General features: G+C 51.4%; 1 protein-coding gene across 1 annotated transcript; it reads right to left on the reverse strand.

Annotated features, from left to right (window-relative positions):
* Window positions 1-14,098: 14,098 nt before the first annotated feature.
* Window positions 14,099-19,158, reverse strand: LOC103190488 (zinc finger and BTB domain-containing protein 43-like). Its single transcript, XM_042344875.1, has 2 exons — window positions 19,102-19,158; window positions 14,099-16,672 (listed from the first exon to the last, which is right to left on the reverse strand). Exon 2 carries the CDS (start codon window positions 16,622-16,624, stop codon window positions 15,191-15,193), a length of 1,434 nt encoding a protein of 477 aa, XP_042200809.1. The 5' UTR covers window positions 16,625-16,672; window positions 19,102-19,158; the 3' UTR covers window positions 14,099-15,190.
* Between the last annotated feature and the right edge of the window lie 2,168 nt (window positions 19,159-21,326).

The raw sequence follows: 21,326 nt of genomic DNA on the forward strand, positions 1-21,326 counted from the left end.
AGAACCCTGATTATCTGCACACTCGGCTTCGGGCTCCAGTACGTAAGGGTTCATGGGCCCGCGTCTGATTATGGACGGGAGCCCCTGCGAGGGATGAAACGAGGTGGCCCTTTTCATGGGGCTGAGTGGCTATCAGCCAATCCCAAGTAACATTGCCCATTTGCTGGTGACAACAACAACAATAACCTGGATTTATATAACACCTTTCATGCGGTGAGGGTGGGGGGTTGCAGTGTCTCAGAGTGCTTAACAGTGGCGGAGCCTGATGCCCAGCCACAGGGAAGGGGAAGGTGACTGTAGCCACAGTCGAAGAGGGAGGTCTTCAGATGAAATCTGTAGATGGGCAAAGAGGAGGCGATTGGCTTGAGGGGGACAGGAGGGAGTGAAAGAGGGTTGGGGTGCACTGGCTAATAGTGTGGTGGTTGATGGCAGAGTGTAGGGGATGAGGGACATGCAGGAGGTCAGAGCCAGCCTGACTGAACAGGTTAGGTAGAGAGTGGTGGGGAGTGGGGGTGGACGGAGGTGGGGGGGGGGAGTGGACAGAGCGGGATGAAGAATTAGGGGAGTGCCAGGGCATACAATGTACAGCAGCAAATATCTGCTTACTTGCAGTGCAAATTGAGAGGCACAGAGTCAGAGAGACTCAGTGCAAAAGAGTGAAAATGAGGGGGTAGAGAGGGGCTGTAACAGGGGCTGTAACACCCAATCGTTCAACACTTTCATTAGAATTGTGCCCAATGTGATGATGTGCCATTAACTGCACTATTCGCTTATCATCCCAGCGCTTTGAGACATCCTCTCGATGTGAAAGGTGCTATACAAATGTAATTTTGTTGTTGTTGTTTACAAATGTAATTTTGTATTGTATCCATAAAGGAGTAAGTTAATGTGGATAATCAACTCTCTACTGTAATTATACATGAACAGAAACACACAAAGGCAGACATACACATTCGTGTACACTTACAGATAGATACATAGACATACACGGATACACATACACTCATAGATACAGGTACACACACACACAAATGTATATACATACACATCTACACATACATACACACAGTTTCATGTACATCCTCAAATAGACACATACACACATGTGCACACACACACACAAACAGATATATGTGCACACATTGATAGATACACAGATACACATAATACACATACAGATATATGTACTCACAGATACACACATACCGAAGGATATGAATAATAATGGTTTGATTGCTATCCTTATCTTAAATTACCTTCTTCAATATTAAATGTTGATCCGAAAACACTGTGGCACGAGCAGTTTTTAAAACTCTCAAGGATGACAGCATCTGTGTAATACATGGTCTGCTATTATTATAATATATACACAGAGTTATAGCCAGTAACAGACAGTGTGTTATTGTATGATATACACAGAGAGTTATAGCCAGTAACAGTTCACAGCATATGCTGTAAAGTGTGTATACCTCATGAGTGAATAAGGCATCCAATTTGTCCAAAAACAGCCACAGAGTGAGTGGCTGAATTTTTTGAGGGATTGTTGGCCAGGACACTGGGAGAGAGAAGCTCCCTTTGCTTTTCAAATTGCGCTATATGATGCTTAACGCCCCCCCGGACCAGCAGATGTAACCTTGATTTCATGCCTGATCCGAGGGATGGCACCTCCGACAATGCAGTATTCCCCCAGCAATATATTGGAGCATCAGCTTGGACTATGTGAGTTCAAGCCCTGACCTTAGGCTTCAACCCTCAAACATTTGACCCAGAGGTGACAGTGGGTCAGTGAGCAATTGAGACTGACTGAGTAATGCTTCAGAGTCAGAATAAAGCTCCCTCTCCACTGTCCATCCACACTGCCAGGTCAGGGTTAGAAACACAGTAAAGCTCCCTCTACACCATCTGTCAACACTCCTAGGTCATATACAAGTTACATTTGTTTAGGGCTTTCATGTGGGGAGGATGTTTCAAAATATTTGCACCTGAGCTGGGGGAGCTGGGGGTCAGGAGGTAATATAACTGAAATACAGTTAAAGAGGTAAGTCAAAGACAGCTTTAAAATGGGGGAAGGAGTGGACAAGGATGCTTTTTGTCAGCTGGGTGTCTGACGCACGTGGAAAACCATCATCATGATCAGCCAGGTGTCTGACCCACACAAAAACCTATCACCGTGAACAGCCCAGTGTCCGACCCATATGGAAACCCATAATCAACCGGGTGTCTGACACGTAGAAAAAATGTCACTGTGCTTAAGGGTATCCAAACCAGACTAGACATTACGTGCATCTCACCCCCACTTAGAAGTTTTTGTGTATTTTGTGCTTAAGAGTCTCCAAACCAGGTTGAGAGTTCTACATATACTTACACCTAGAAATCCTGTGTCTGGAATGGAATGCCCCCCCCCCCCACCTCTCTCTCCTTGGAGGCTCTCTGTCTTCTTACCTAATTCTAGACAGTATTTGGCATAGGTTGGTGACATCCAAGGCTTGGTGACCCCAGAATGTGCATTGGGGTAATTGCTGGAGTCTCACCTAAATGAAGGATTATTATTATTATTACTAGAAGCTCACAGCTTACCAGTGTCTGGCAAGCTGAGAAATGGAGTTCTGTACAGCGGGGTCATTATAGCTTAAATCTCATTCATTCGGCAGTTGGTGGCGGGTTGGGTGGGGTGGCGAGGGGATGCGAAGCAAGCTGGGGAATACGGCTGGAAGAATTCATAGAGGTAGGGTGGGTGCGAAACCATGGGGGTTGGTTTAAAGGGGAAGATGTGGATCTGGAATTCGTTCCTCTGGGAGATGGGGAGCCAATGAAGTCGGGCGAGGGTGGAGTTGATAGGATCATGGAACCTGGACTACATAGTTCTGGATGGTCAGCAGCTTGTGGAGGGAAGTGTTGGGGAGCCTGGCAAGCAGGAAGTTGGTGTAGTCGAGCCTGGACGTGAAGATAGAAATGAGGTGTCAGCAGGGGAGAAATGGTGGCAAGAAGCAGAAGATATTGTCGAGGTGGGGGAAAGTCTGGATGATGATTAAAATGATAATCCTTGCATTTGATATTGGGATCTATCACTTCTTCTAGATGTCTTAAAAAGCTTCACAAAATGTACTGTAAAGTGGATTGACTATATATTTTGTGGGTGGAACAGGGCAGCCAAACATACAACACAAAATTACATTTGTATATTATAGTCGGGAGGACATCCCAAGGCGTTGGACAGTCAGGGATTTGGACCCAATCTGGGGATCAGGATCGAGAAGGGCGTTAGGGCAGGAAGGGTAGGAGGGTGGCCGAAGGCTCAGTTGAAGAGGAGGGTTTTGAGACACACCTTGAAGAAGGCAAAGGAGGGAGCGAGGCCAAGGCACTATGGGATGAAATTCCATAGGGTGGGGGCAGAGAGGCTGAAGCCCCGGGAGCCGATGGTGGGTCAGGCTGGGCAGGGACACGGAGCAGGCCAGAGCCTGCGGAGCAGAGGGAGCGGATAGGTTGATACGGTATCAGCCGGTCGCAGAGGTAGGAAGGAGCAAAGCCGTAGAGGGCCTTGAAAGCAAATAATCATGGATTGAGTCACCAAATTTTTATTATTATTATTTTGAAAGGATTATTATCCCCGGATTAGTGATCCGCCAATCGACCAACAACCGTGTTCCTACTTACTGCTCGGTAAACAGAGGTGTGTGGAGTAAGGAAACTTGCCCAACATTTCGCCCTACCAAAAATTGAATTCAGTCTCTCCCTTGCGAGGCGAGTGCTCTAACCACTGAGCTATAGGACTCCTAAATTATTTGAAATACCCAAATAGATTGAACATATAGTATTACTTATGTGGCCATCTCAAGTGATTATCGATCCACAAATTGAATGTGGATGTACGTGGCAGAATAAAGAACCATAGTTTCTATAATCATTGATGCAACTGGGACTGTGAATTAGACTAATCTGAATTAGCTTGACAAAATGCCTGGTGAATAAAATATCAACCTCCTAAAGTAAAGTAAAGTAACTATTTTAGGAAGTGCAAACAAACTGGGAAAAGTCCATTGATATGCAACGTGGCAGTGATATTAGTCTGACTGACCCATCACTGAATACCACTTAGAAATGACCTCAACAGAGCGATTTAAACTGTAGTAACATAATAATAATCATAATAATAATTTTCATTGTCATCATCATCTTACGTTTGACACAGTCAGGAGGACATTTGAAAGCGCTTCACAGGATACACTGTAAAGTGAAGTAACTGTGTTTTATGGGGAAAATGCGGCAGCCAAATTGCGCAAAGTGAGGGGGATTGTCGGCCAGGAAACCAAGAGAGAAACTCCCTTCTTTTTTCAAATAGCGATAATAGCGATGTAGGAGTCCTTTAATGTACACATGAACAGGCAAAGGGGAGCTTGGTTTAATGCCTCAACAACAACAATAACTTGCATTTATATCATGCCCCTCACACCGAGCAGCAACCCAGAGCACTTGACAGTGGCAAAGCACAGCGTCGGGCCAGCGCGGTGAGGGGGAGACCTTAGGTACGGTTGAAGAGGAAGGTCTATAGGCACAACCTGAAGTTGGGGTAGGAGGTGGAAAGGCGGAGCAATAGAGGAAGAGTTTTCCAGGGTGGTTAAATGTGTGGCCACCAATGGTAGAATGGAGGGCACAAGGGACATGCAGAGGTTGGAGCCAGTCGAGCGGAGGCAGCTGGTTGTGCATTGGGGGGGTAAGCAGGTCGGAGAGTAGGGAGGTGCCACGGCATGAAGGGATTTGAATAGTACAGGTGGGAAGTGAAGAACACATGGCCAAGTTACGGCTGCATTGGTTGTGAGGTACGGACGGAGGCGGGCAATGTGCCAGAGGGAAGCTGTCCTCGTCAGGGATCGGATGTGGGGTAGGAAGGACAGCTTTGGTTATACTGCGTTGGGGGTTGGGTGTCAGGCTGTGGTCAGGAGAGGACTGGGCTGGGACAGTTTACATCAACGTGGGCTGTATTCTTTTGATTGAAAAGGTTGAGGGGTGATCTTATTGAGGTGTTTAAAATCATAAATAGATTTGATAAGGTAACAGCAGAGAATCTATTTCCTCTGGTGAAACAGAATAAGGTAAAATTAGAGCCGGGCCATTCAGGAGAGAAATCAGGAGCAGATTTTCACCCAAAGGTTAGTGGGAATCTGGAACTCTCTCCCCAAAAGGCTGTGGATTATGGCTGGACCCACTCATATCTTCAAGACTGAGGTGGATAGACATTTGTTAGGTCAGTGTATTAAGGGATATGGGGCAAGGGCGGGAATTGGAGTTAAGCTACAGATCAGCCATGATCTTATAGAATGGCGGAATAGGCTCGAGGTTCCTGTTCCTATGTTTCTATCCTTTCAGTGTTCAACAATATTTGCAGGGCTATGGGGAAAGAGCAGGGGAGTGGGATTAGACCTGGCACATGCACGATGGGCTGAATGGCCTCCTTCTGTGCTGTAAGATTCTATGATTTCCTCTCACTCAAGTAAATTTCAAAAAACTATTGACACTATTGACATCCGGTCGTCACCACAGATAACCGACGCCATCTCCTCCTCCTCGTGTGAAGCTCTTCCTGCGGGAGGTAAGACAGCAGCTGCCGGGACTCGCTCCTCGAGCACTGTCCGCCCTTCCCGCACTTGTGTTATGTGTGAGTAAACCAGTGACTCCCAGGACCCGCTGTGTGTGGCGGCCACTGTCTCATTTCACACACTTCCCGCCTGTGGCAGGTGGTCAGACCGCGGCTCCCAGGCCCAGAGCCGTGTCCGGAGCCACTGCCTCCCGTTCCCGCTGTGACTGTCAGTCTGTGTGAGGGGCGGTGACGGCTCCAGAACCACCTGTTTGACACACACACCTCCCCACAATCTCTGCCTTTTGACAACCCACAGGATAGGATTCCTCCCTTTCCTCCTTCAAGGCCGGTCTCAAGACCTTTCTCTTCAACCGTGCCTTCAGCTCCCCTCTCGACTCTCTACGCCCTCCTCGTCCCTCCCTTCCCTCCTCTCACCCTGACCAGGTCCCCCCGGCTCAGGTCCCAATCCAACAGTCCAGCGCCTTGGGATGTCCTTCCGACGTGAAAGGCGCTCTATAAATACAATCTTGTTGTTGTTGTTGTAGGATGGTGGACCCCAGGGCGGACCCACTTGGTGGTTACCATTTGCCTTTCTGCGCTTCCCACCAACATTATGCCCAATGCCACCATCTTAAGCCTTTCTTATTCCTTATGATAAATCTGATCCCTTCCTGAACCACCACTGAACAGCCTCTCACATTATCCTTTGTTATAATAATAATAATAACCCTTGCATTTGATATAATGCCTTACAGGACTTAGGAATCCTGTAGCTCGGTGTTTGGAGAGCTCGCCTTGCACGTGAGAGACCTAGGTTCAATTCCCAGCGGGGTGAAACCTTGAGCAAGTTTTCTTACTCCACAAGCCTGATAATAATCCCTCAAGAAAATAAAAAGAACAATAAATGGGTCACATCAATCCATGACTGTTTCTGTGACACTGCTGTGCGCAATTGGTTGCTGCATTTTGCCCACAAAATAGAGTCAATTCACAACAACAAGATTACATTTGTATAGCACCTCTCACGTCAGGAGGACGTCCCAAGGCGTTGGACAGAGTACAGCATTTCAGACCCGAGCTGTGGTCAAGGGGGGGAGAAGGGAGGGGAGGGGAAGTGGGGTGGCCGATGGCATGGTTGAAGAGGAGGGTCTTGAGGCGGGACTTGAAGGAGGCTAAGGAGGGGGTGAGGCATCTAGAAGACGTGAAAAGCACAATATCAAATGCAAGGATTATTATTAATGTTATCATCACACTTTCGAGACATCTCAAAGTGCTTCACAGAATATACTGTAAAGTGAATTGACTGTATACTTGGTGGGCGAAACGCTGCAGCCAATTTCACACAACAATGTACCCCAAACAGTATAATAATTATTACTATCTGTAAGTTTGAATAGGTTTACATCAAAGCCTCATGATGTTTACCTATCAGTAAGTAGTAACCTAGTTGTTTGTCGATTGGCAGATCACTTTCTGGGGTAATAATCCCTTCAATAATAATAAATTGGTCATTCAATCCATGACTGTTTGTGGGACGCTACGATGTAAGTTGTTCGGTGAACTAGTTCTTTCAGATGGCATTTTCGTATATTACAGAGGTCTCCTGCCTGACCCTATGACTGCACAGGGAGTGGTCAGGGGGCCGGCAACCAGAGGATACAGTTTTAAATTCCATACTGGAATACATACAATCCGGAGAGTAGATAAGAAGGCAACTTTTCACACAGAGCGGTCGGTGTGAGCGTGGAATTTCCTGCCAGTTAGTTGTTGGGGCAGCAACCATGTGCACATTCAAACAGAGACTGGACACATGGCTTATAGAAAATTAACAACAACAACAACAATTTGAATTTTTAGATTCATCGATTCATAGATTCATAGGCTCTTTGACAGAGCGTCACTTTCACTAACCCCACTCACCAGCTTTCTCCCCATAACTCTGCAAACCCGTCTTCTCCAGATACCTGTCCAGTTCTCTCTTAAAAGCTGTTATCGAATCGGACTTCACTGCCCTTTCGGGCGGATCATTCCAAATTCTAACAACTCGCTGAGTGAAAAAATTTCTTCTACCCTCCCCTCTGCTTCTTTTGGTAGATAGACACACAGACACACCTACCAGCGGAAACAGCTTTTCCCTATCTCGTCTGTCAAAACCTTTCATGATCTTGAAGACCTCTATCAGGTCCCCGCGTAACCTTCTCTGCTCTGATGGGAAAAGTCCTAACTTCTCCACTGTCCTCATAGCTAAGGTTCCCCATTCCTGGTATCATTCTCGTGAATCTCCTCTGCACCCTTTCCAGTGCCTTAATGTCCTTCCTGAGGTAAGGTGCCCAGAACTGGACGCAGTACTCAGCTGAGGCCTCACCAGTGTTTTGTACAGATTAACCATAACCCCTACTCTTATACTCTATGCCCCTACTAATGAAGCTCAGTACACCAAATGCCTTTTTTACTGCCTTATCTACCAGCCCCGCTACCTTTAATGATTCGCTTACTACAACACCCAGATCTCTCTGTACGTTCACCCCCCTTAAGATTGAGCTCCAAGTCTATATTGCCTCCTATCATTTTTCCTACCTATGTGTATCACCTCACACTTACCCACATTGAAATCCATCCATTTATACAGGTAAATACTTGGAGCGCTTAACAGTGGTGAAGCCTGATGCCAAACTGGTCGGAGTTGCAGGTGAGTGTAAGCATGGACAAAGAGAAAGGTCTTCAGGCCTGATCTGAAAATAGGAAGGAGGGGGCAAGGCAGAGGGATTGAGGGAGCGAGTTCCAAAGTTTCAGGGCATTGAGGCTGAAAGCATGAATGAAAGCTCGGCTGAATCCAGCTCATTCAGAACTCTGCCGCTCGTATACTTACCCAGACCAAATTCCATAGACCGATCTCACCAGTTCTGGCCAGGCTCCAATTGCTCCCCATCACCAAATGGATCAACTTCAAATCTCTCCACTCCCTGGCACCTCCGTACCTCTCCGAGCTCCTCACTACCCAATCAACCACCTGGCGCCTCCGCTCAACTGGCACCAGCTTCCTGCTTGTCCCTCACGCCCTCCGCTCAACCATTGGAGGTGACGCGTTCAGCCGCTACGCCTTGAAACTCTGGAACACTCTCCGTCAATCCCTCCACCTTGCCCACTTGCTCCGTTTTTTTCAAGTCCCACCTGAAAATCTTCCTTTTCGATCGTGCTTATGGTCACCTCTCCCCTCCACCTCAGAATCAGGCTCCTCCATTGCTAAGTGCTCTGAGACTTTACCCTCCGTGGAGGGCACTATATATGTGCATGTTTTATTGGTGTTGAAGGGATTTGTAGATGAGTGTGAGGATCTTGAAGTCGATCCGTTCTATGACAGGGAGCCAGGCAAGGACTGGTGCGAAGGGGATATGGCGTTTAAGAGTGAATAAAATTGAGGGATATGGGGGAAAAGCCGGGACATGGAACCAGGGATAGGATCTAGGATGGGCACTTGTGTGGCGTGTAGTCCAGCCAGATTGGATAGAATGAGCGGTGGTTTCTGAGCTGCAGTCTTTAAACTATGTACAACCTTAACAAATTGCTGGTTAGGCCTCACAGCTTAGAGTATTCTGGGCACCACACTTTAGGACGGATATCCGGACCTCGGAGAGGGTGCAGAGGAGATTTATCAGAAAGTTACCAGGGATGAGGGATTATAATTATGTGGAGATCATTTTCCTGAGAGCAGAGACATGTAATAGATATGTTCAAAATTATGAGGGGTTTTGATAGAGGAGATAGGGACAAACTGGAGAGTGGGTTGGTAACCAGCCGACACAGATTTAAGATAACTGGCAGAAGAACCAGAGGGCAGACCAGGGGAATTTTTTTTTTATGCAGAGAGTTGTTACGATCTGGAATGCACTATCTGAAAGGGTGGTGGGAACAGATTTGATATTAGCTTTCAAAAGGGAATTGGATCTATATTTAAACAGGAAAACACTGCGGGGCTACAGGGTAAGAGCAGGGAAGTGGGACAATTTGGTAGCTCTTTCAAAGCCTCTTTCACAGGCTTGATGGGCCGACTGGCCTCCTTCTGCGCAATAGGACTCTATGATTCTATGAACATTGTGGGTACCGTGGGGGTTTGAAAAGGCAGAAGCAATTTTAACCCATTGTACCCACTATTATTATTATTATTATCATCATCATCATCTGAAGGAATGTTGAGACTTTAAACTGAGTTTACAATCTGTGGTCTGGTCAGGCAGATGTTAAATTTCACGCAGCGCTATTTGAAAAGCAAAGGGAGTTTCTCGCTCTGTTGGCTTCTGGGCTGACTATCCCCTTCATTCATTACGGTTCCCTGGGTGTGTGCAGGATGATATTACCGTGTTCAAATCAACTGCCGTGTTCACCCATAAAACACAGTCACTGCACTTCACAGTGAATTCTGTCGAGCTATTTGAGTTGTCCTCCTGATGTGAAAGGTGCTGTATCTAATGCAGGAATTATTTCATGAGCTATTAAGCAAAGCTTCGTCCTGGCTGTTGTGGTGCTGGAGCGTGGGGACGAGAAGGCAGGAAGAACGGGAATCAGTTGAGGTATATTACAATGGATACACAATTGGTTGACAGGGAGAACCCATGGGGTTGGTGGCACAGGGAATGGCATCAGACTGGGAAAATGTTACCAGTGGAGTTCCACAACGGGGTTTTGGAACCTCTTTTGCTGTAATATTTTTATAAATGATCTGGAACTAGGAGTCGCACGCACAGCGGCTAAGTGTGCAGGTGTCACAGAAGGTGGCAGATTGCAAAGCTGAACAAGATAGGCTCCAGGAGGATTGGAACATACTTGGGAATTGGGCAGATTGGTGGCAGATGAGGAGAAATCAATGTGGAGAAATATAAAGTACTTCACATGGGGACAAGAAATCTTGGAAGGGACCATTATTTGAATGGTAGGAAAATAATACATATGGAAAACGAAAAGGACCTGGGGGTCCTGATTGGCAATAAATTGAAGCTCTCCCACCAATGCTCCATGTCACTGAGTAAAGCAAACCAGATATCGGGACGTATCAAAAGATTAACAGCAAGCCGAAATAGCGGGGTAATCCTGCCACTGTATAAACCATTGGTGAGACCATGCTTAAGAGAGTACTGTGTGCAATTCTGGTCGCCGCAGAACAAAAAGGATATTGGAGAAATAGAGGGCAACCAAAATAATTGAGGGAATGGAAGGACTGGACTATGAGTCTGGACTGGACTAAGTAAATTGGGCATGTTCATGCTGGAAAAGAGCTGACTGAGAGGTGACACGGTTGCTCTCTTTTAGATGCTAATGACGGGCTGTTTCAACTTGTCCAGAATAGTAAAAACCAGAGGACACGGCCTGCGATTGAAGGGGTAAATTCAGAACTGGTCTACGCAAACACTGTTTTGAGTGAGCGAACAGTGAACCTGTGGAACAGGCTCCCCAGGGAGACGGTTGAAGCAGGAAGTGTTGATACTTTCAAACACAGATTAGATAAGTTTTCTTTTAGGAAATATTACGGGATACAGTACATAAGTAGTTTGGGACATATGTGCATGAGACCGCCAGGAAGGTGGAAGGCGAACTATATGGACCTTCGTCTTTTTTCGTCTAGCATTTCTTTTGCTCTTATGTAATGCCCCCCCCTCCCACACACACACGAACACTCACACCAATGACACCCCCCTTCCCAAACACACACACACACGCTGACATCCCTACACCAACGCTCACACAGCAACACACACGCACCAACACTCATGCACAGTAACTCACGCGCCAACACTCACTTACACACCAACTCTCACACCCACACACCAACACTCACATACCAACAATCATGCATCCATACATTCATACACCCAAACACTTACACAAACACACGCACCAACACTCGCACATCCATACACCGACACACTCACACCGACACTCACTCACCCCGACACTCACACGTCCACTCACATTCACACACCAACACTCACATCCGTACACCAACACATATCCACCAACATTCCCACATCAACACACATACAAACACTCACACACCTATGCAGAACCATACACCAATCACACACAACCTCACACCAACACACACTCACACACCAAACCCCCCCCCACACTCACATCAACATTCCCCCACACTCAACACACCAACGGCCCCCACACACTCACAACACCCCCACACATACACACACCAATGCCCCCACATTCACACCGACATTCACCCACAAACATCCACACACGAACAGCCCCCCACACACTGACACATCAAAACCCCCCACACACACTCACACACCAACATTCATACCCATACACCAACACTCGAACAGCAACACACATGGTCGAAGAGGAAGATCTTCAGGTGCAATCTTAAGATGGCAAAGAGGGGGTGAGGTGGAGTGATCAAGGCAGAGACTGACAAGAGCTGCAGGTGTAACGGCCGAAAGCTCGGCCACCAATGATTATTGAATAGAAGAGCCAGGAAACGTATAGGAAGGCACATGTAGAATCTCCAGTGTATTTAAATACTTATTTGTGTAGAAATACAATCTTAATAACAATCCTCACATTTGGTACAGTCCCTTTCACAACGGGAGGATGTCCCAAAACTCTTCGGAGGATGAACTGTAAAGTCTGGTGACCATATGAATTGTGGCAGCCAATGGTCTGGTGACCATATGAATTGTGGCAGCCAATTTGCACATAGCGATTTCCCGCAAACAGCAGTGAAGTGAATGACTGATTTTATCGGGGAGGGGTGAGGGAGGGGGAGGTGGGAGAGATTTCAGCCGGAAGACTGTGAGAGAGAAATTCCCATATCTTTAAGATTCTCGGGATCTTTAACATCAACCTGAACACGCACAGATGTGGGGCTCAGTTCAACGTCTTATCCGAAGGACGGCATCTCCGCCAATGCAAAAACTCCCCACCACCCCTCCCAGGCACTGCGCTGGAGTGTCAGCCTCCATTACCTTGTTTCAAACGAAAGGCAACGTGCTTCGACTGACATCTCCTAACCGACCCTTAAGACTGACAGCCACAAATCCAGTGGAGGTACGAGCCTTGAAAGGGGACATCTGAGTGAGCATTGTACAGCAGTGTATATCAACTTGCGTCAGGTCGCGTTATTTAAGATAATAAATGGGATTGAGAAATTAACCTGCCTCAGTCGGCAACACCCCGAGTCAGGGGTTGTGGGTTCAAGCCCCAAGTGAAGACTTTTGAGCTCACACGCTTGGCTGACATTCCTGCACAGCGTGGGGTGGGAGAGAAAAAGCCTCATTGTCCGAGACATCGTCCTTTGGATGAGATGTGAAACTGAGCTCCCAGTCCTTGCCCTGTTCAGGTAGATACTAAAAATGCCATGGTGCTATTCTCTAGCCCCCCGGTGTCCTGGCCAACAATCCCCCAAAGAATATTGGTCACTCACTTCATGGCTATTTGTGGCGACGTCACTGTGCGCAAGTGGCTGCAGTATTTGCTTACAAAATACACACATTTACTGCACTTTACAGTCGACGCATTTTAAGACGTCCTCTTGACCTGAACGAAGCTGTACCAAACGTAACGGTTATTATTGTTGAACCTAGAACAATACTTTTAAGATATGATGAGCCAGAAGGACAAGAGGGTACAGGTTGAAAGTGAGAGAAGCACAAGTTTACAACAACATCTTGCATTATACAGTGACCATCACACGGGATAGCGTCTCGGAGGTGCTGAACCGTGGACCGTGGTGGAGCCTGACGCCGAGCCGGGGGTGTGGGGTGGTGGAGGTGACTGTAAGCAAGGTCAAAGAGGAAGGTCTTCAGTTGCAATCTGAAGACGGGCAAGAAGGGGGCGAGGCAAATGAATTGAGGCAGTGTGTGACATAGTTTCGGGGAGTCGTGGCTGAAAGCAAGGCCGCCGATGGTGGAGCAAGGAGAGGGCAAAGGATGTGCAGGGGGCTGGAGCCGGACGAGGGAGGGGGTACGGGAGCAGGTTTAGCAAGTTTAGGGACAAACACGAGACATCAGGCACCACAAAGTAGTTTGTTTTACNTTTTTGTTGTTCAGCCAAAAGTCTGCATCAAAATCAAAGCTCCACATAGGTCCGCACTGCACCTGTGCAATGGAAGTTCTCCCGTGACTGCAATAGTTATCGGCTTTGCTCGGTCGGAAGTATTCTCGTCTCTCAGTCAGAAGGTTGCAGGGTCGATCCCTGCTGCAGGAACATTAAACTCACAGCCTTGGCTGCTGCTCTGGTCCAGTGCCGGGTAATGGCTGCAATGTCAGAGGGGCCGGCCTTAAATCGACGTCCCGTCTGCCCGTTCAGGCAGACATTAAACATCCCGTGGTACAATTCAACAAAGAGAGGGAAGTTTCTCTCTCCAGGTGTCGTGGCTGACAATCTCGCAGATAAAATTGGTCACTTGCTTCGTAGCTGTGTGTGGGATGTCGATGTGCGTAACTTGGCTGCTGCGTTCGCCTACAAAGCACAGTCACTGCACTTTAGCTAACTTGCTGTAAAACACTTTGTGATGTCCTCTCAACATGAAAGGTGCTGTATCAAATTTAAGGATTATTACTTTTTGATGGATTACATGTTCGCTTTCCGGTGGCGGGGTGGGTGGGGGGGGGGCGCGGGAAGGGGGCGGGGAGGGAACCCTTTTTACCTAACTACGGAGAGCATGAGGCTTCGGGGACCCCAGAGTGTGTGCTGGGGTAACTGCTGGAATCTAGCCGGCTAACACCAAATAGCTTGCCGTTGATATCACTGCCCGGCAGGCTTTCGCGCTGCTTGTCCAGCTAGGACCACCCGACCTGATAGCGCGTTGGCTGCAGGTTGGGGCTGGGCTCTCATCAGGAGTGCCCTGGAATACTGCGGACCCCCACGGCTCGGGAGCCGGGCGCGAGACCGTCACATTCCTCATCCGTCTGACATTCCAAATCCATCGCCTGTTCATTTGCCCCCTCAAGCAAGATAACAACAACTTGCATTGATACAGCGCCCCTCAGGCAGGGAGCGTCCCAGAGTGTTAAAACTGCTGATAACTTGACCCCGGTTAAACTTGTCGCTACCACTGAAGTCATCGCGCTGTCAATATCCTTGCGAAATCCGACAGCAATTACTTACGCATTTATACGTACGCCTAACTTGTTGTTGAGCCCTTTTGCCTGGGGAGTGACAAGGTATCAGCAGTTTACTGTAGCATTATATAACTGACTGGAACAGGAAGCATGATTAAAGCCAGGAGAAGCGGTTTGGTTACTGTAACGGGAAGGAAGTCCTCACAGCAGCCAAAGCGTCATAAACACTCACGTACATGGTATCAAGCGGACTAACGCGAGTCTATCTCTGATCGTCAGACTCTGCCCACCCACCACCCACCCCCCCACTTAATGCCAATGGTTGGTCACCAGGCTTCAGTCGGGATGGTCTGGCTGGAGGTGTGGAGTGGGGTGGGAGGAAGAGCCAGAGACAGAGCAAGAGGGAACCACTGGCGTGGGCGCTGCAGGGGGAGAAGTAGGGGAATGGGACGAGACCCACAGACCAACCCATCCCCATCCCCCACCGGCCACTAAAACAGTCAGCTGCCCAGCCGCCCGCCAGGCGAGCGAGCGAGCGAGCGGGTTAGAGGTCAGGAATGACATTGAGGTCGGGGATGATGCTGAGGTCGGGGAGAGAGCCTGGAGGCCCTGCTGTGGCGTGGTACAGCTTGGAGCAGGCGTTCTTGTGCCGAGTGAAGCTGTCCCTCCACATGAACTTCTTGCCGCACAGAGGGCAGTCGTAGGGTTTGTGTCCGGTGTGGATCTTCATGTGCCCCACCAGGTGGTGCTTCATCTTGAACTTCTTGCTACAGATGGGGCAACCGAAGGGCCTGACGTTCAGGTGCATGCTCATGTGCCTGTCCCGCTGGCTCTTGTGGGTGAAGGTCTTCCCGCACTGGCAGGGGTACAACTTGTAGACGCCAGCGGCAAAGTCCGAGTTGGGGGTGACGGGGCCCGAGCTGGGCCCAGCCTCGCCCCCTGGGACACCGTACGCTCCGTCCTCCTGGATCTCGCCCGCAAGGACCCCGTCTGCGCCCACCCCACCGGGGCTGCCCTCCATCCGGTCGAAGGAGAAGTCGTCCGAGGAGCCGTAATAATCCACCGGCTCGTCGTAGCCCGGCTCCTCCTGGAAACCCTCGTAATCGCCGTCTAATCGGTGTTGCTGGGCCTCATCGCTCATGTCCTCAATCTCCGCCCCATCCTCCTCCTCTTCCTCTTCCTCTTCCTCCATCCTCCGGCCCTGTCCGTCCTCCTCGCTCCCTGCCACCCCGCGGTCCGGCTTCACGTAGACCCAGCGCTTGTGCGGCACGATGCTGGGCTGGCTGTAGCCGGGGGGCTGGGGGTATCCACCTCGCTCCGGCTCAGGCCCGGCCCCGATCCCACCAACCTCGGCCTCCAGCGAGTTACTCGTCACATTGTCCTGCTCCACGTCGCGGTCCGAGGCTGGCCGGACTTTCACCTCCTCCTCCTCTTCCTCCTCCTCCTCTTTCTGGCCGCCTCCCTCGGCCCTTCCCTCGTCATCGCCCTCCCCCGTCCGCTCGAACTTGGTCGGGCCGTTCGGACCTACTTCGCCAGGTTCCCAGGGACTAAAGTAGTTGCTGCTGCTGGGAGACTGGGTCTCGGTCGCCTGGCTGGACGGAGGCTGGATCTCTTGCAGCAGTTCGGTGCACTTGTCCACCAGGTGCCACATCTGGAGGAAGCTGGCCACTGTCAGGTAGCTGACTATCTCGGGAGACATGATGGTCAGTTTGCCGGTGTAGGACGAGGCCAGGATGCTCTCGAAGGCCTTGGGGCTCATGATGCCGGGCAGCACGATGCGGCTGGTATTCTTTAGCAGCACCTGATCGTGGAAGTAGGGGGAGGAGGCGGCCAGCACCGCCCGGTGGGCTCTGAAGGTCTGTCCCTGCAGGTGGATGGTGATGTCGCACAACTTCCCCTCCATCCGCTGCTGGTTCAGCCGCTTCAGCACATTGTGTCCAAAGTTGGGGAACTCGACCTGAAAGATACCGGGCTCCATGTAGCAAAGGGGAAGGCGGAGGAGCAGGCGATCGTCGCAAAGAGTATCCTGCGTGTGTGCGGGGGGGGGGGGGTGGGGGGTGCGGGGAGAAAGCAGAGAGGAAAGACAGGGTTAAGTTGCCATTCGCTTCACGAGGTCAACAAGAGCGCGTCAGCCTTGTTCAGGTGGATGTTAAGCTGCCGTCAATACCCCCCGAATAAAATTGCTTGTGGGACACCTGCGTGCACAAGCGACACAGCGCCGGGTTCGCCTGCGATAAACCCAGTGCTGTGCGATCTTTAGCATCGACCTGAACAGGCGCACAGAGTAAGTTTAACATCGCATCCGAAGGACGGCACTGCCAACCAGACACCCCCAGCGCTGCATTCGAGGGTCAACTGTGGGAGTGGAAGTCCTGACGTGGGGACTTGGCTTCAACAACCTTCAGATTCGGGCGAGGAGAGCGCCACTCTCCGCCTTAGCCCCTGCGCCCCAACCTTCAGCACCCGCCTAAACACCTTCCTTTTTGATCCAGTCACCTCCCCCCCCCCCCCCCACTCCCTCTCCCCACCCCCCGCGCCCCCACCGGCCTGTGATCAGACTCCACCGCTGTTAGCGCTCTGGTACTCTACCCCCGCGAGTAGTTGTTGTTGTCGTCGTCGCTGAGCCGTGGCCGACACCGCGAAGGTGTCGGAGGGTATGATCCTGCATTCGATCGGACTCTTCGCAGATAATTAAGTGCGAAGGGGGAAATGGGGGGGTGGGGGGGGTGTGGAGGGGTGTTGGGAGGGAAGGGAAAGAGAAAGCGGGTGGCGGCGAGGGTGTTGGCAGGCAGACGAGTCGGCCGAGTCTGTCAACGCTACTGTCAAACAAACAGCCGCAAAACTGAGCAACCGGTCGGGTCAGAGGACACTGTCTACAAAACTGCCTTCTCTTTCGCAATGCAAACGCTGTGCGGTCACCGCAGCCCCGAAAGTGTGAAGCCGGCGACGGGGTCGAGATGCAGTCTCCCCCCCGTCCCCCCCCCCACCCGCCGTCCCCCCCCCCGTCCCCCCTCGTTTCAAGGGGAACACCGCACCTCGGCGCGTGGCGGGCGGGCGGGCGAGGGCGCGGCCGCGGCGCGTTGCGGAGCGGAAGTCGAGCGGCAGAGGATTTCTGGACGATTTGGCGCCGTTCCGTACTCGGCCGTTCACCCGACTCATAGAACGCGGGCATCGGGCGGAGCTGAGCGGCCGGAGCGCCGGCCTCGCGGACCCCGGGGTTCGATTCTCGGGCGGGGCCAGAGGTTGGGCGAGTCCCCTCACTCTGCGCGGCCGGGCGGGCGCCTCCGCTGACCGGGCAGCGAGTAGGAAAGCCGCTGAAGCCGTTCGCCCACAAACATAACAGTCAATTCGCTTGACGGCGCGTTCTGTGAAGCGCTTCGGGACGTCCTCTCCCGACGTGAAAAGCGCTCTATCAAATGCGAGGATTATTATTATTATTATTATTATTATTATTATTATTAAGAGTAAAATAAATCGGGTCGCTCCCCCCCTCCCACCCCCCTTCCCCCCCCTCCCCGCCCCGGACGTGGGAACGCCGCCGCGCACGGCTGGCGGCCCCCTTCATCCGCAAGAGGCGCTCCGAGACGCCCGGGTGGGGGGGGACGCGGCGCTGACCGACGGCCGGGACCGTCGCGGCCGCGCGCGACAGCGTATATAACGGGGGTCGGACTTCGGGGCGACTTACAAGGAGGCGGCGCGTCCGAGTGTTACGGCCGCGCGGCCTTTGAATTCGCATCCCCCAAAGCGGCCTCAGAGTGCCTCCGCCGGACAGTCACTACAGTCACTGCAGCCAGTCACTACACTGACCATCTTACACCCCCCCCCCCCCCCGCCCCCCCCGCGCTCTCTCTCTCTCTCTCTCTCTCAAAAAACACACACAGACCTTCTCTCTCATTATTCCCGTTCCTCCGTCCCTCTCTCTCTCTTTGTTTCTCTGTCACTGACTCTCCCCCTCAACACCGCAACACTGACCCTCTCAGTCTCTCTCTCCCCTCTCCCTCCCTCTCTCTCTCGGGTCGGGGCTGTTACCTGAGGCCGGGGCCGGGGGGGGGGCGGGGGGGGGGGAGGCCGGGGCCGGGGTCGCTGTCACCTGAGGCCGGGGCCGGGGGGGGGAGGCCGGGGCCGGGAGGCCGGGGGGGGGTGTCACCTGAGGCCGGGGCCGGGGGGGAGGCCGGGGCCGGGAGGCCGGGGCCGGGAGGCCGGGGGGGGGGTGTCACCTGAGGCCGGGGCCGGGGGGGGAGGCCGGGGCCGGGAGGCGGGGGGGGTGTTACCTGAGGCCGGGGCCGGGGGGGGGGGAGGCCGGGGGGGGGGGGCCGGGGGTGGGGTGTTACCTGAGGCCGGGGCCGGGAGGGGGAGGCCGGGGGGGGGCCGGGGCCGGAGGCCGGGGCCGGGAGGCCGGGGGGGGGTTGTTACCTGAGGCCGGGGGGGGGAGCCCGGGGCCGGGGTCGCTGTTACCTGAGGTCGGGGTCGGGGCGGTGTGGCTGAGGCCTGAGGCCTGAGGAGAAGCCTCTGTCTCCGCGGCCCCGGATACGGCAGGAAACACTGTCACAGCGCGAGGCCCCGCCCTCCCGCCCAAAGTAGCAACAGTAGCCCAATCACCAGCCCACTGTAGCCCAATCACCCGCCCACGGAAGCCCAGTAGCCCAATCACCCGCCCACGGAAGCCCAATAGCCCAATCACCCGCCCACTGAAGCCCAATAGCCCAATCACCGGCCCACTGAAGCCCAATTACCCGCACACAGTAGCCCAAACAACAGCCCAAAGTGCCCCCATCCCCAAACTGCTGTAGTCCAATCACTCACGCACAGTAGCCCAATCACCAGCCCACAGTAGCCCAATCAACCACCAGCTCAAAGTACCCCAATTATCAACCCACAGAGCCCCCATCACCAAACCCATCACTGTAGCCCAACCACCAACCTACAGTAACCCAACCACCAGCCCACATTAGCCCATCACCAGCCCACAGTAGCCCAACCACTAACGCACATTAGCCCAATCACCAGCCCACAGTAAGCCCATCACCAGCCCACAGTAGCCCAACCACTAACGCACATTAGCCCAATCATAACCAATCACCAGCCCACAGTAGCCCAATCACCTGCCTAATACCAACCAACAGTAGCCCACCATCAGTCCAATCACCACTCCACATTAGCTCAGCCACCTGCCACCTGTGGAGTCCTGTAGCTCAGTGGTTAGAGCACTCGCTTTGCGAGTGAGAGACCTGAGTTCAATTCCAGGCAGAGGGCCAAACCTCAGGCAAGTTTCCTTACTCCACACAGAGCCTAATAATAATCCCTCCAAAACCAAAAACAATAATAAATTGGTCATTTTCAATCTACGACTGTTTGTGGGACATTGCTGTGCGCAATTGGCCGCCGCGTTCGCCCACAAATATATAGTCAATTCACTATACAGTCAGTCTATTCTGTGAAGCGCTTTGGGACGTCCTCCTGACGTGAAAAGTGCTATATCAAATGCAACGATTATTATTATTATTATTATCATTAGTTCAATGTGACACAATCACCAGCCCGCAGTAGCCAGACTACAATACAAGACTATAATATCCCAATCACCAGCCCAATCACAAACCCTAAGTAGCCAATAAGCAGCCCACAGGAGCTCAATCACCAACCTACCATAGACCAATCACCAACTAACAGCAGCCCAAACACAATCCCACAGTAGCCCAATCACCAGCCCAATCACAAAACCGCAGTGCCCAATCTTCAGCCCATAGTAATTCAGTCAACGTATCCAAATCACTAGCCCACAATTGCCCAATCATCAACCTAATCACAAGATCACAGTGCTACAATGAAGAGCCCACAATAGCCCTATCACCAGCTCAATCACCAGCCTATAGTATCCAAATCACCAGCCCAATCACGAACAAAGTAGCCAATCAGTAGCACACAGTAGCCCAAACACCAGCCCACAGAAACCCAAACACCAGCCCACAGAAACCAAAACACTAAATCACTGAAGCCCAAACACCAATACACTGTGGCCCAATCACCAGCCCACAGTAGCCCAATCACCTTCCCACAGTAGCACAACCACCAGCCCACAGTAGGCCAACCATCAACCCACAGTAGCCAAATCATGAGCCCACAGTACCCCAATCACCTGCCCAACTTTGTCCAATCACCAACCCACAGTACCCCAATCACCAAACCACTGTGGCCCAATCACCAGCCCACAGTAGCCCAATCACCTGCCCAATCACTGAGCAACATTAGCCCACGACCAGTCCAATCACCACCGCACAATAGCCCAGCGACCTGCCAGATCACTAGCTCAATGTAACGCAATCACCTGCCCGCAGTAGCCAAACCATAATCAAGACTGTAATATATATCCCAATCACCAGCCCAATCACAAATCCAAAGTAGCCAATCAGCAGCCCAATCACCAGCCCAGAGAAGCTCAATCACCAACCTACCATAGACCAATCATCAGCCCACATTACCAATCGACAGTAGACCAATCACCAGCCCATAATAGCCAAATCACCAGCCCAATCACTAAACCACAGTAGCCCAATCATCAGCCCATAGTAGCTCAATTACAATAACCAAATCATCAGCCCCCAGTAGCCCAATCACCAGGCCACAAAAGCCCAATCACTAACCTAACCAAAAGTTCACAGTGTTACAATCGCGAGCACACA

This window comes from Callorhinchus milii, unplaced genomic scaffold (assembly GCF_018977255.1).
Source record: "Callorhinchus milii isolate IMCB2004 unplaced genomic scaffold, IMCB_Cmil_1.0 Scaffold30, whole genome shotgun sequence".
Classification (NCBI taxonomy): domain Eukaryota; kingdom Metazoa; phylum Chordata; class Chondrichthyes; order Chimaeriformes; family Callorhinchidae; genus Callorhinchus; species Callorhinchus milii.